The sequence below is a fragment of the Gopherus flavomarginatus genome, chromosome 2 (assembly GCF_025201925.1).
Source record: "Gopherus flavomarginatus isolate rGopFla2 chromosome 2, rGopFla2.mat.asm, whole genome shotgun sequence".
NCBI lineage: Eukaryota > Metazoa > Chordata > Testudines > Testudinidae > Gopherus > Gopherus flavomarginatus.
This window is the reverse complement of record NC_066618.1, coordinates 40,913,176-40,928,698: the sequence shown is the minus strand read 5'-3', so window position 1 is coordinate 40,928,698 and position 15,523 is coordinate 40,913,176. Positions and strand designations below refer to the sequence as shown.

Sequence of the window (15,523 nt, the reverse complement as noted above, 5' to 3'; positions counted from 1 at the left end):
GTTAAATACTGAAACCGGCTTTCAAGGCATGTTATAAAGTCCTGTCATTGGAGGTTTTTAAGAACAGGTTGGACAAACACCTATCAAGGATGGTCAAGGTTTAACTGGTTCTGCCTCAGTGCAGGGACCTGCGCTTGATGACCGTGAGGTTCCTTCCAGCCCTGTATTTCTATGATTCTGTAATTATAGGATTAGATGTCACAATCTGCCAGGTAGAGACAGGAATGTGATACTCTGTGCCATGAAAAAGCTGAGATTGCCATTGGGATAGTGACTTATATTATTAGACTGTAGCCCTCATGGTGCAAGTGATATTGGACTTTAAAACTGTCCCTAGTCAATCAGTCCAGCAGTGCTGTGTCTGAACTGCTCCAGGCTTACAAACGGCAAATTTGACCTTGAAGCACTGTATCTTTCATTCCCTGAAGGGAGAGGGGCAGTATACATATGCTGCTGTAAAATACATGCTACAAAGCCTATTGTATTGTGTGTCTATAATATGAATAGAGAATCTTGCTTATAGTAAGATAAAGAAGATGAGATGTTATAATTATTAATTTATAAAACAGCTCTTTGTGAAATGCAACTATTTCACATCACTATAGAAACTATCATTCTTTACAAAATTTGACTTTTATTTTTCAGTGTACTTAATCTGGATTTTTTTGCATTTTATAACATTTAAATTCCCATAGCAAAACCTGTTCCTATGCAATACCGTACACATTAAACCAACAAGTTAAAACAGAAAACAAGCAGTAATCTAAATGTGCGATACTGTACACTAAATCAACAACCAGTAATCTGAATCCATTTACCTTTCCTTCCACCATGGACCTACTATAAATACAAAAGCTAATGGAGACATAAAAATGAATCAACACTCCTGCAACTGTGACTTTCTTGTTCCAAATCTGTGGCTCTGTCTCAGTAAAACAACTAGGAGATTTTACGGCTGCTATAGAAATCATGTCATCAGCCTGTTAGCTTGACAATGCATGAGAAGACACAGTTAACAGTTGGACCATTCTTAACTCAAAAGGTGTTTTTTCGGATTGTGTTGCTAAATGTCTATTTGCTGTTCAATTTAATAAATTTTGCAATAAAAAATCCTATACAGTCTTTATTTGCCAGCAAGATCAGGTCATCTTCCCTGGAATCCTGCAAAGAGTTAATATCCATTTCACGTGAAGTCACACTGGATGGATCAAACCTTTGCAGCAGCTTCAGCTGATCAAGTGACAATCCAGCTCCCATCATGCCTTCTCCTCCAATATGTGGTTCCTTTTTTAAGTGAGAAAGTAACACAGTTTATTTACATTAGTCTGCAATTACTGTTGTTTTGATTAATTAAAAATGCACATTAAAATATGAACTCAACAAGAAATTATGTGTAGAAGGATGCAGTGTAACATACTGGTAGAATAATTTTAATTGAACATCTTTGGTATATTTATTATACAATTTCTATATGAGCCAAAACCAAGCTGCTGCTAGCTGCTGGAGTTTGTTCTGTTGTATCTGTTTCATAAGGAAAAGGAAAGAGCATCTTAGCTCATGCTACTGGAGATCTATTTACAAGAAATCATTAAATGTCTATGGAACTATTGTGGGAATGCACCGTTTAATGTCACTCCCTAATCTGAAAAATTAGACCCAAAAGACCAGTACTTCATACACATAATACAGGTGGTGACAAAAAAAAATATATATACACTATACAACAGGTACAAGAAGGTAACACATTTAGTCTTAAAGTGGCAGAAATGTAATCCCAACTCTAGATCAGCTGGTACCAGAATTAGATAAAACTGTTAGTCATTCAGCTGAAATATCAAGTATTTAAACACAGTATGTGCCTGCTACATATATAGCTCCATGGGAAACCACAGTGAGTCAAAGTTGTTCAACTTCATGAGTGAAATCCCAACAATACTGAAGTCAATGCAAATTTGCCATTTACTTCAATGAGAATTTTGCTTTATAATTTATCAGGATTTTTTTTTCTGCTAGTAAACAAAGCATTTCATTTTGGATATGGTAGGTATAACCTGGAAACTCCCAGGAAGTGGATGGCAAAGACGACTGTATTCATATCAACAGGCAATAGAGGAAACATGGGCATATGATAATCTTCAGCACAAGCCCCAGCTCTGTTAAATGTTGGATAGTATATCTTTTATTTTCTCCTACTGCTAAACACAACCAGCCACTCTTATTGTCATACCCCATCCCAAACTCTTTTTTAAAAATTTCAATTAAAGGATGGACCAATTACTTGATCTTGGCACATTAACTAAGTGCACATTTACAATATTTACATGCTAAACCAAAAGTCAAATTGACTTTTCCTCAACCAATTGTTAATCTAGTAAAATTAACAATTAATCCCCTTAACACCCTGCCTAAGTGGAAGCCTAGAAGAACAGAACTACAGCTGGTCTGATGATAAAATCTCTCAAAGTACTAGTATAAACAGTGAAAGAAGTATCTTAGACTAGCTGCATTCAAAGATCACACTTATTTTCATACCCCTACTATCTGCAAATATTGGCTCTGAAATGAACTAGATATTGTAACAGAACTATTTCAGCTGACATGATTCTGTGCATAGATGTCATACACCTCTGGCAGAATGACAATGCCTTTAAATAATCGTGGTTTTCACTTGCAGCCCCTGTGACATTCTCAGGGCCATACAGGTAGTATATTGGATGCAGCCCACATAACACATTGTGGGCCATATATGCAGCCAACAACGGTAATTAGGTTGAGAACCACTGCTGTGCAAGGGTAACTTGCATATACAGTATTAACAACCATCTTTGAATTCTTCCCCCCACCCCACCAGCCGTTTTTTACGTTTTCTTCCATCTTTAACATGATTCTTATAGCTCAGGAGTCAGCAACCTTTCAGAAGTGCCGAGTCTTCATTTATTCACTCTAATTTAAGGTTTCGCGTGCCAGTAATACATTTTAATGTTTTAGAAGGTCTCTTTCTATGAGTCTATAATATATAACTAAACTACTCCTCTACCCCAATATAATGCCGTTCTCAGGAGCCAAAAAAAATCTTACCACGTTATAGGTGAAACAGCGCTATATCGAACTTGCTTTGATACGCCAGATCATGCAGCCCCCGCCTCGGAGCACTGCTTTACTGTGTTATATCCCAATTCGTGTTATATCGGGTCGCGTTATACCAGGGTAGAGGTGTACTGTTGTATGTAAAGTAAAGAAGGTTTAAAATGTTTAAGCAGCTTCATTTAAAATTAAATTAAAATGCAGAGCCCCCCGGACCGATGGCCAGGACCCAGGCAGTGTGAGTGCCACTGAAAATCAGCTCGCATGCTGCCTTTGGCACCCGTGCCATAGGTTGCCTATCCCTGTTATAGCTATTTTGATAGCATTAATTAAATTTATTTTGCCCTTTCTGTAAGGTACTGAAATAAAAGAACAACAAATATAAATATGCATTAAGAACAAGAGCTACAAGGAAAATGCTAGCTTGTCTTGAACTATCTGTGATCTCTCTGTTTTAAATGACTGACTGGTATACAGATACGTGAAACCACTGCAATACAATGGTGGGAGCATAAATGTAAAGCCATTTAATCTCCCTTCAGTGAATTGCAATTAGACATGTCGTGATTCACTATGAAAATCACCATGTGTCTATCGCCCTCAGCCTCTCATGTTACCTAAGGTGAAATTGGCTAGGTGTTACAAAGCACATTGATGCAGCAACATACAAACATCTAGAATGCTAACAGAAGACCTCATGAAAGACCATTTTCCTTGGTCAACACTGTGTTCTCGCTTACCGGTGACAAGACTTTCCTGTTCCTCAAATACTTTTACTAGCAAGTCCATTTCTATCTATGGATGTTACATACCAGGAGTTTCAGTATTTCCTACTTAGTGGATTTACATTTCTTTTATTGTATTCTTCTGAGAAATATCTTACCACACAACAGAAAGGAGTATTTTAAGTGTCATGGCACGGCCATTATTGTAATGACACAGATCAAACCGATACAAAAAAAAAATATCCACATGCTGTTCAGATCTGCAGCAGCTAAAAATGCCTGCAATGAGGGAAATATGTTTTATGAAATCACATACACCATTTCTTCACTGTTCCCAGAGTAGCATCCTAAAACAGAATTCTTCACCATATTGCTTAAAATTGCAGTGCTGAAACTTGCATACTGAGTTGCATGTAGTAAACTGAAACTATTCCTACCTGTGATTGAAGCTGGAGGCAAGGAAAAGTTTCCAGGGCCCAGGCGACCTGCTCCTCATTTTCAGACAGTGTAATTGTACATGTACTATACACCAAAGTGCCCCCTGGCTTCAGCAATTTCACTGCCTAGAAAGAGATTCTGGTTCAGTTTGTATAGTATAAACATCTTAAATGCAGAATTATTTTGAACACTGTAGTAGTATATTAAGTTTTCTTAAAGGTTAATTATGATTTGCATATTTATCTGGAACCACTATGGTACACTAGGTAAATGTAACACGTATTTAGGCCAGAATCTTTCTGTCTAAGACTCAGGCATACTGCTAATTGTATAGACATTTTGTCCCTTTCAAGGGATGCCATATAACTGCTAACATTTCCAAGTTCACTTCTGGAAGAAGGATCAGTGTTTGTATTACAGAAGCCTACCAATGAGAGAGCCTTTCCTGCCCTATTAGCATGAGAGTTTGTGCATCTTCCTGGGCTGAGGGAAGTGACCTCTCCCCTCAAGATCTATAAAATGGCCCTCTAGAAAGCTCTATGTAACTCATCCAGATGTAGGCTGAATTTGTTTACAATCAGCTGAAGCCAAATGTGGACATAGAGTCTTTTGATCAATGACTGACAATATGTGGGAACATCATCAACTCTGACACTATGATTATTAGTCTGATGTCTTCTGTTGAAACTGGTGGAACAAAAAGATTAGAAAAGAAAATGTAGTTTCCTATTACTTTAATTACACAAGTTCAAAGACACATTGAAGAATCTTTACATATCTACATATGTTTTAAGGCTGAAAGATTAATAGTACCCGATACCTGACACAGTTTACTTAGGAAAAGCAGAAGTCTTTTGAAAGAGAGGAAAACAACTGATCTTGTTTTATAAATATATGAAGAATTCTAGGCAAGGATTTAAATTTTCCTTCCTCTTTGACTCAGTCAGCTGTGAATATGGGAAAACTGAACTGAACACAACTTTTCTTTTCTTTTCCCATCCTGTTCTGAGGAAGACAATATGCAATGGATGGATCTAAAAGAAGAGTTGTCTTGGAAGTAGGAACCAGAGCACCAAGACTTCCTAGTATTCCGTTGATTCTGCTGAAGGTCAATCCAAGAGATGAACATCCCTCAAGTGTAGACTAGTTTAAGATGAGGATACAAAAATGGGAAATCCCCACACCAATTTGATGGTACAGGATATGGTACAGTTCTCTCCAACTTAAGAAGAGATAGGTGGATAAATCCATTGCAGTAGGGGGAATTATCAACCAGAGCTTGACATTTTTATCAGTGAGGTGTATTTGTCTACCGGAGGGTATGCTGGCCTTTTAGGGGCAAGTCTGGGCCAAACACATTCCTACTCCAATCCCACCCCTTTTAGGTCAGGTATTCTGGGAACGATGGCTAGAAGCAAAGCCTGCTGGAAAACAGGGCAGGACATATAGGCAGAAAGATTATTTCTGGTCTCTCTCTCTGTCATTTGGAAAATGCTAGACCTGCCATAGGTCTCTCTATGATAAGGAGGGAGCTGGAGAAATGCACCAGCTTACTGGTGGGGCTCACCCAGGATGAGGGAAGGCCTGGCGTGGGTCTCTCTCTGGTGGAGAAGAGCTGGAAGGAACAGAAGCTTGTCAAGGAGGGCTCTCCAGGAGCTGTACCAAGCTTGCTCATGATTTCCTGCCGAGAGGGAGCTAGCAAATGAGCCCAAATGGGGCAATGTGAGTCAAGAAACCTGTGACAGGACCTGAAAGGAGTGTTACAGACTATGCAGAAGATTCCTGGGGAGAGGGAAAGAAGGTGTCGGACAAGTCTTGGGGCAACAAAGCAGCAGCATAGTCTTGAGACCTAGTTATTTAGAGGCCTAGGCTTGGCTTACACAGAAGATGAGAGGAAAGCCTCTACACTTTCATTCTCTGATCCAGAGGAATGACCAGGGAAGACCCTGGAGAAAAGCAATGTCTAGCTCAGGCTGAGCCCTGTACTAAGAGCTGGGGGAAGGCAAAGGTCCATCAGCAGTGCCAGTGACCAGGACTGAAAGCCTGTGACTCAGGGAGCAGCAAAGAATTGGTGTAGACCCTACAATCAAAGGGAAGGAGTCAGCCCAGGAACAGGGAAGCATTATTTTATAGAAGCCCTTCATTTCAGACTTTTATTCGCTCTGGATGGAAGACTTTTGTTCCTCTGGACAATATACCACACCATCCAAGTACCAGAGAGCCAAGAGAAACTGAGGGACAACTGCATTCAGATGAGGTAAGCTGCACCCATGTAATCCTTAACAGTAAAACTATTTATGTGCAGTCTTCTTTAGCTGCTTAATGAGTCACACATACCGTGCTGAAAAGCTTGCGTTGCAATGGCTGATAAGACATCACTTCTTTTAGAGTCCAGAAATAGGCCATATTTGGTCTCTGTCCCATCCCACTACAAGGAACATCAAGAAGAATTCGATCAAATGACTCTGCTGAGAATGGAGGGCCTTCTGCAAAAGGCAATTTGACATTTTAAAAAACTGCAGCAAAATGAGTTAGTTATACATTACACACAGCCTTTGTTTCTCTTCTTGAGCCTTCACCTGTAGATACAGATGCTTCCCAGGTTACACAAGACCCAACTTACGCAAATTCGTACTTACGGAAAAAGTTCCGTAGTGCGAATTTGAGTTATGGACATTTTTGCATAACATACTGGTATACGTTTCCAACTTATGCAAAATTCGAGTTACACAGGCTTTCCTTGAGTAAGTCAGGGGACATCTGTAATGACAAGCTGTCACTAAATGCCTGACAGGAAGTGTTTGAGGGTTTGTGATCTATATACTGTGTCTGCAAAAGTGACCTAATCTACAGGTAAGGAGCAGCACAGCTAGTAATGGCTGTGCAGATTTCATTTCTGAGAAGGAAGCATTTTACTTATGACTATCTTTACAACACTGTGAACTTAAACAACTTGAGATCTATCTAGGCTTAGCATTTCTCAACCCTAATTTAATGTACTGAAAGTACAATATTAAAAAAAAAGTGCCAATGAAAACAGGACTTGGATGGTAAACTCTGGAATGTGACACAAAGTGGCTCCAAAAATTACAATAAGAACTATTCAGAGTTGCTTGCGTGGAGGAACGGAATTTGCATTTATCCTGAATCTGTCCCTTCTCCTGAATCCTGCTGGGCAGTACAACCCAGAAGTTCTTACAATAACAAGAATAGGGTGACTCCTCAGCTCAGGATCTCGGAGGCAACAGAAACTGGTTCCCCACATACATCTGGGAGTAGACAGCGAGGGAGAAAGTTGTATCTACTCATGCCTACCAAAAATTCAATTTAGATCACAAGTGAAAATGAGCTGATGGCTTCATCCTACAGCTACCCAGCGATATGCCAGCACTCCCCAAACAACTATATTTTGCAACTATCTGGCATGACTAGCAGCAGTTGCCCAAGAGAGACTGTGGACTAGAATACAGAGCATTTTGCGAGACTTAAGTGCAGAGATGTAAGTAAAGCCTGAATAGATTTTACCTGTACTACGCCTGGCTCCTTCCACTGCTGCTGCTTCCTCACCTGCATAAGCACTAAATACCACCTATTATAAAATACATATATATTTGCTACATTTGACCTTGGAAATCAATCTGACTGTAAGTTATGGGGCATTAACAAGGACTGCCCCACAAGTGTATAGTGCATGAATTATGCACCAAACCCTTAGTTTAGCTAGCTACTGACCTTTCTGAACTAGCAGGGAAAGGCCGTCTTTTGGAAAAGATACAGTTTAGTTTGCATAGCAAATGAAAAAGAATCAAAGATAAAATATACCATTTAAAAATTTCCATCCTGGAAACAGAACCAGAGTCATCAATACAGCACCTTAGAAAAGCAAATGAAATGAACCTAAAATAAAAGTAATGCTCTATGCTTCTATAGCACCTCCCATCTGTGTCTGTTAAATAGCTATACAAACATTAACAAACTAAGCTGCACAGTACTTCTGGGAGTTAATATCCCCATTCTACAGATGGGAATTCAGAGGCACACAGAAGCTAAGAGATCTGCCAAAGTCACTTATGTGACAGAACTAACAAAACTCCAAAAATTCAGAGTGTGGGCTTAAACACTATCATGAAGAAAGGTTTAACAGGCAGTGTCTCTGATATTATCTGGAGAAGGAATGAATGCCTCCTTAAGCACATTAGGCTGCAATAAGGACAGACACTTAAGAATTTTGCATGTGCAGTGCTGAGAAACTGTTAATTGCAGAAGAGTAGACAGTAAAATATCCACAGTGTTGAAGCATCCTGGGTATATGCCAATGTTTCAAGGACTTTGAATATTGTGGCAGGTTTAACAGCACTAGCAAAAATATGATTATCATTTTCTTCTAAAAGACAATATCAAAATTCTTAAAATCATTTACTTCACCTTGCCCATCTTCTTTCTTCCCAGTGGCAAGTACCTTAGTTCCATCACAGCAAAATGCTTTAACACAATTCAGCTGCAACAATGCCGCATTCTGCTTGATTTTTTTGACTTTGTTAGCTATCTTGTCCATGGCTATCACTTCACCCTGAAAAAGTGAAGTGTGCACCAAGGTAGTGGTGAAAATGACGAGTAGCTGCAGCAATACCAGTTACCTTTCATTTAAGCTCCAATTCATAACACACATATTTTTCTCTACTTTAAAAATAAATTCTGATAAGAAAATTTTAATCTAAATTTTGTGGGGTTATTTAAATGGGAAGAAAAATGTAATTAATACATTCATAAACATGTTTCCTGTTTTCTGATCATCTCTTCAATTGGTCAGAAAATTTTCATTGAATATTTGACTAAAAATGGGGCAGAAGGAAATCAGTAATATTTTCATATTTATCAACCAGCTTTAATTAATATTTTAATGGACTCCCTCCCCAAAAGTATCTATATTATCTGATGTACTAATGTAATATACTGATGTTAGAATATTAGAGTAACATCTCAAAAGTACATCACAAGATTTCACTTAAACATTTTAGAAATATTATTTATTTATTAAATGAAACATGGAAAATGATAAATGTAGGGAGGAAATGGACTTTACAACCAGAAAAGCAAAGAAAGCAGACAAATCAGAGGAGCCTTATTTTATACATGTTCAGGAAGTACATTAATTTATATAATTCCAGTTCGACAACTGCATTCTCCTGAAGGTTTACTCCTGTGGTCTGAGGTTGGTAGAGTCTCTGGATCGAATTAGTTAAACATAAGAGGAACACTTTTTTCCTTATAAATCAAAAATATTTAATGTCTAAAAGTTGCAGATGCAGCACCAAATTATGAAAAATGTCTCATGCAAAAACTACAGATGGAAGTAAATCAACGGCAAAGGCTCATTGAGGTATAGAAGCTCCTCATCACCACACTGAACCTTTGTTTGTAAATTTCCTGGCTCTACCTACTGAAAGGTTAATGCATGTTTGCAATTTTCCTATATTGAAGGGCTGGCCACTTCCCTAAGCACCACAATTATTATTTCAAGCGACTGTCACATATAGCAAATTGTATGGCTTTTTAAAGTATACACAACTAACCACTGCAAAGTCCTACTGTGAATGCATGGATAACTACTGAAGTGCATTCTGTTGCAAATTGTAAGATCTCTCTAACTCACTTCAAATTTTAGACAATCAGTCAAAAATGTCAGTTCAGCTAATAAATGTTACATTTTCTTGAAATTACTAAAATAGATTCCCCCCCATGTAAAAGAACAATCTCATAGCCCTTTTCTTCAGACTGACCATGCCTTGGTATGGGCAAGTCCTTACACCTCTCTCCCTATACTTTTTCTGGAAAGACATAGTGCTTGTGTGTGTTTTCTCCTTTGTCGTCCTCCAACTGTTAAATTTCATGCATCCCTTTCACATGTAATAGAATTTCTCCTATTGTCAAACATACAACTTTCACTAACCTTTCAATATTAAGCACTCACAATGCCTCCACAGCCTGTTACATCTGATCCATCTTCCCACATCAAGTACAAGCCTTTTGTAACTGCTGTTCTTTAAGATATGTTGCACATGCCCATTCCACTCTCGGTGTGCATGCACCCTGTGCACAGTCACTGGAAATTTTTCCCTTAGTGGTACCTGTTTGGTCAGCTTGAGCACCCTCTGCTGCTGTGTGTCCCTGCGTGCAGGTAAACGGCTACCTTTAGTGCCCCCAGTTCCTTCTTGCCAGACAACTCCAATGCAGAGGGGTAAGTTAGTTGACTGGATAATATGAACATTAGATACCACTTCAGAGAGAAATCTCAGATGAGAGCACAAGTACACTTTATTCTTAAAAAGGCTTGTATAAAACAATTCAGATGTTAGAGCATGCATTTTGACCACCCTCCTGGCTGAGGCAATAGCTATCAGGAAAGCCACTTTTAGGGACAGGTATAGTAAGAAGCACATTGCTGAAGGCTAAAACAGTGGCTCTATGAGCTTTCACAAAACTAGGTTCAAGTCCTAGGAGGGACAGGTTCTCTTATTTGAGGGTACCATTTTTCCTGGGCCTTCACAAATCTGAATGTCATATCACCAAAATATAGAAAATGGTTATGCACATGAAGATGGAAAGCTGATATTGTTGCCAGCTGAACTTCCATAAAAGAAATGGCTAACCCCTGCTGTTTTAGGTGTAATAGATAGTCCAGGACATGCTGGATAGAGGACTGCTTTGATGAGACCCCAGACTGACAAGACCAAATACAAAAATGCCTCCATTATGAATGTAAGCAGCTTTGGTAGCTTTCTAATATTTAACAACGTTTGTGAGCATTTGGAAAGTCTGGAAAAAATGTTATTTAATATTTTCCTTCAATTAATATAGAAGATTTCCACTGGGTCGAAGATCCTTGAAGTTCCTCTGCAACGCAAAGCACTAAGAATGTGGCAATAATGGCTCAAGATCAGCTTGCCATATTAAAATGGTTCACACTTCGAAAATAAAGGTTGATGACACACCATTGGACTCTTTCTGGTTGAAGTGTGAGGCGAATGTCCTGTAATCTCTGACCGTGCTATCTCCATTCTGCTGCCCTTTTCAACAACATATCTGTGCCAGTTAAGTTTTTCAAGCCTGACTTACATCAAGAACAAACAGAGCATCTGAGAAACAAGAGTTCAGGGTGGTATTGTCAACATTTGTTCCCAGGATTAAATGAGTCTGTGCACGCTCCCCTTGCTATATGGTTTTTCCAGAACAGATGCTAATGTTGGATGAATGGTCCTGTGATCCTTACTTAGCTTCTGAGCCCCGCCTCTGGATGGGGCTACTGCTTGCTAGTCATCTACTTGGAATACATGTCTGCATCTTCAAGGAGACGATGAAGAAGGAAGAAGAGGAGGAGAAAAGTTACTTCAAGACACCAAGACAAGCTCAGCTGTCTCATTAAAAAAAAAATTTTGTTATTTTTATTTTTTTATATAATTTGTGGTCACTCATCACAGACTGTGAATCTCAGCATGCATCACTGCTCTATTCATTGAATTCAAGGCAGCATTTTGGAGTTCCATTCCACATCATAGCGCTAGGTTTGGATCTCTGACCTGGAGTTAGGCATTTGATGCTGCTCACTTCCAAAGCCATACAAAAAAAGAAGTGTCTCAAAGATGAAAAGATAATACCATAAATCTTGATATATAGTATTGTTAGTTGAGGTTTCCTGATTGGTACGACTTTTGTATTATTAGTTGTTCATCATATAATAAAACATTTTTTTAATTTGGTATCATGTTGGTGTGAATGTGTGAGTCAACTGAAAATACTTGTCACAGTCTGTACAATATAGTTATTGATGTTAGACTGTAACATAATTAACTGTATTGTACAGACTGTGAATGGCAACGGTGGTAAACAGCTTAAACTGAGACAATAAGAGGCAAAGTTCATTTGGAGACAATATGGTGGTGTGCCTCAAAATAATTAAAGGTGTGCTGCAGCAGAGAAAAGGTTGCAAACCACTTATCTAGAAAACTATCTACGATTTACAATGAACACAAATATTAAGAGCACTTGCTAAGGCAAGCCAAGTGATTCCAATGACCATCATGAGAGGAAGAAGGAACTGAGGGAACTATCGGGCAGCTGGGCCCTTTATATCAGTGCACAGTGGTGCACAGCAGCAGAGGGTGCTCAAGTCGCCCAAAAGGAAAAATTTTCAATGACTGTGCACAGGATGCACACATACCAAAAGGGGAATGCGCATGTGCAATCACTCAAAGAACAATGAGTGTGCTTTAATACAGTATCGTTTCAAACTGCATTATACATTAAAGCTCACCAGGGAATCTTTAGTGCATGCCAGCGGGGTCTACATAGATCAATTAATGTACAACACATGAGTATGCTTTAGAAATCACACCCCTCTACTCAGCATTACTGATCTGTGTAGACAAGCCATTAGATACAAGTAGCCATTTCCAGTATCTATTGGATAAACAGTGATTTATTGATTTATTTATTTGCATTGAGGTGTTTTAACAGTGTTAATCTGTTAAAATCAGAAGCCCTATTTATATTATATTTTACTTGTCTCCTAGACTGAAAAACTCCTTAGGACAAAGACTTTGTCCTTCTGTGTTTTGTTAAAAGTTGTGGAGTCTTATGGCACTTTAGAAATAACTCATTATGCTTCCCACACATCCTCAGCTTCAAGGCTTTTATACATTCCTCGACACTGCCCTACACATTATTAATGCTTTTGCTAAACAAAGATTAGAACACTTTTTAAAAAAACTTTGGTCACAAATGTCCACTGAAACCAGATCAGTTAGTCTGAGGCAAATAAGCTTCTATTTGTAATAAGTGACTATGTGAAAAGATGGCCTATATTTATTTCAATAATTCTGACATGCTGCAAAGCAGCATATTCAAATATTAATAGTTTTCTATTTTATGTTATCATTGGATATCAACAGATAAGTGAAGTGAGCCATGGTAATGAAATGCAGGTCAAACCTTCCTTACTGAGATAAAAGATGCTCAATGACTTTTCTTACCTGATCATGCATTAATGTTGCAAGATGGGTTGTTTTTCCCCCAGGTGCAGCACACATGTCCAGAATTCTCTCTCCTGGCTGAGGGTTTAAAACATGGCTTACAACTGCAGAGGGCAAGTTCTATCATTAAAACAAAAAAAGGTTGAATTAGTGCTTTAAAACAGTCTTGTTTCAGGGATGACAAATGTAGGGAATGTATACTGAAAACCATCTCATCAAGCAATGAAGGCACTCATCTTTTTGTTGCTCTCTCCATTACAGAGCTTAAATAATTTCAATTTAAATACTTCATATTAAGTGTGTACCTTTCACTGTCACTTTACGTCTCTGGTTGCTTTTCTCCTAAACTTAAACATTAACAATTGTGCTCCTGGGCATTTTCTGGGGATTCATGACTGGCTAAGGCAACTATAAAGCTAAATAAAAGAGGATGATACTGTGACTGACGTGGAGCTGCCCTGTAATACCATGTTGACCTGGTCATTAAGGGGGGTTACTGTATGAATGTATTTGTTTAGCTTAATGAGGGCGGTAAAGAAAGCAACTAGGAAGCAGAATAACAGCTCAAAATAAAACATTCCTCGGCAAACATTTGAGGGTTGGTATGGGACAATGGCAGAATCCTTAGCTCTGGAGTCTGCCTCAGTCTCCTGCAGAACCTACTGATCTGATTTTGAGAAGCAGGGCTGAAGCCCAGGATCTGACAGAAACAAAGGAACTCTGACTGGATAAAAAGTGCTTTGGTCTATGTCTACTATGCTCACTACAGCTTATGTGAGCATAATTTATGTTGCTCAACGGGTGTAAATAAACCACACCCCTGGGCAACATAAGCGCCGGAGTAAACCGTGGACTGCAGAGGTGGTTTTATTATGCTGACAGGAGAGCTCTCTTCCATCAGCATAGGGCATCTTCACCAGAAGTGCTGTAGTGGGACAGGTGCACCAGTGCATCTGCGCATCTGCAGTGCTGCATGTGTAGGAAAGCCCCCTCTCTATAGCGGGTAGGCTAGTTGAGGAGCTGTTGAGCCACTCAGCTGACAGCCGGCACCCACTGAAGTGCCTGAAGAAGTTAGATCTGCCTAGGCCACCCTCAGGAATAGCAAGCCTATAGACAAGGAAGATTTGTGTGTATACTGTTTGTTTTAAAATCCCTTTTCTCTAAAAGCTTTGTTCCTACCGGTAAAACAAACAATCCTTTGGGTTTAAGGTGGCTCTCTGGTCACTATATACACCACTGATCACAAGGGAAGAACCAGAGTCAGAGCTTCTGAACAAGCACAGTTGATATACAAGGTACAGTAGCCCAGGGCCTAGTATGGAGTGGGAGAACTGTGGAATTCCGCCTGAAGACAGGGGAAGGCAAGAAGCCTGACATGAGGAGGCATGCTCAGAGAGACCAGGAAGGAGACAGACATGCAGCTTGTTTTGGAAGAGACAAGGTGTTTGTAGATTAGCTAATCACATTCCTTAATCTGAATACTAACTGAAATTTAATTTTTTTACAAATGTAAATTACAGCTCCAAAGCTAGAGCTCCAGTGCTAACATATTAGATCTCAATCACATGATTTAAGGTACTTGCAAGCAAGCTTTGCACTGTATTAACAGAGCACATGTACTGGGGAGAAGAGAGGGTTACTCACCTGTGCAGTAACTGAGGTTCTTCGAGATGTGTGTCCCGTGGGTGCTCCACTTTAGGTGACTGAGCACTCTGCACCTCTAGTCAGAGAATTTCGACAGCAGTACCTGGCTGGGCCACACATGTGCTCTCCCCGTCTTGCACCTGTTGTGCAGTTGATTAGCGCTGTGCAGCCACCCCTCCCCAGTTCACTCTCTACGGCAGAGGACTAATTAGAACTCCAAAAGTAGAGGGGAGGAGGGAGAGTAGAGGAGCACCCACAGGGACACACATCTTGAAGAACCTTAGTTACTGCACAAGGTGAGTAACCCTCTCTTCTTCTTCTTCGAGTGATGTCCCTGTGGGTGCTCTACTTTAGAGCACTGCACCTCAGGTGGAAGGAAGGGATCGGAGTTAAATCTGAATGGACAATAGGACCACATGTCCCAGCCGAGTGTCAGATGCTTAGTGTTGTATGAATGTGTGGGTTGATGCCCAAGTACCTGCTTTGCATATGACATTAAAAGGCATGTCATTCAAGAAGGCTACTGATGTGGCTACTGCTCCTGTGGAGTGTGTTCTGAGCTGTAAAGGGGGTTGTAGCCATGTTGACAATAGCAGCCTGAAA

At 39.5% G+C, this 15,523-nt stretch overlaps 1 protein-coding gene across 7 annotated transcripts in view; it reads right to left on the bottom strand.

The window, feature by feature from the left end:
• Positions 1 to 614: 614 nt before the first annotated feature.
• The window catches only part of NSUN6 (NOP2/Sun RNA methyltransferase 6), a 50,104-nt gene continuing 35,195 nt past the window's right edge, over positions 615 to 15,523 (bottom strand). For 6 of the 7 annotated variants that reach the window (XM_050939591.1, XM_050939595.1, XM_050939592.1 and 3 more), the window contains 6 exons: positions 13,277 to 13,396; positions 8,673 to 8,817; positions 8,070 to 8,120; positions 6,585 to 6,733; positions 4,247 to 4,372; positions 615 to 1,284 (listed from right to left, as the gene is read on the bottom strand). In XM_050939591.1, coding sequence (XP_050795548.1) covers positions 1,072 to 1,284; positions 4,247 to 4,372; positions 6,585 to 6,733; positions 8,070 to 8,120; positions 8,673 to 8,817; positions 13,277 to 13,396 — 804 coding nt within the window. In that variant the 3' untranslated portion in view covers positions 615 to 1,071. The remainder of the gene's footprint in view (positions 1,285 to 4,246; positions 4,373 to 6,584; positions 6,734 to 8,069; positions 8,121 to 8,672; positions 8,818 to 13,276; positions 13,397 to 15,523) is intronic. The other variant, XM_050939596.1, reaches the window with a different exon arrangement.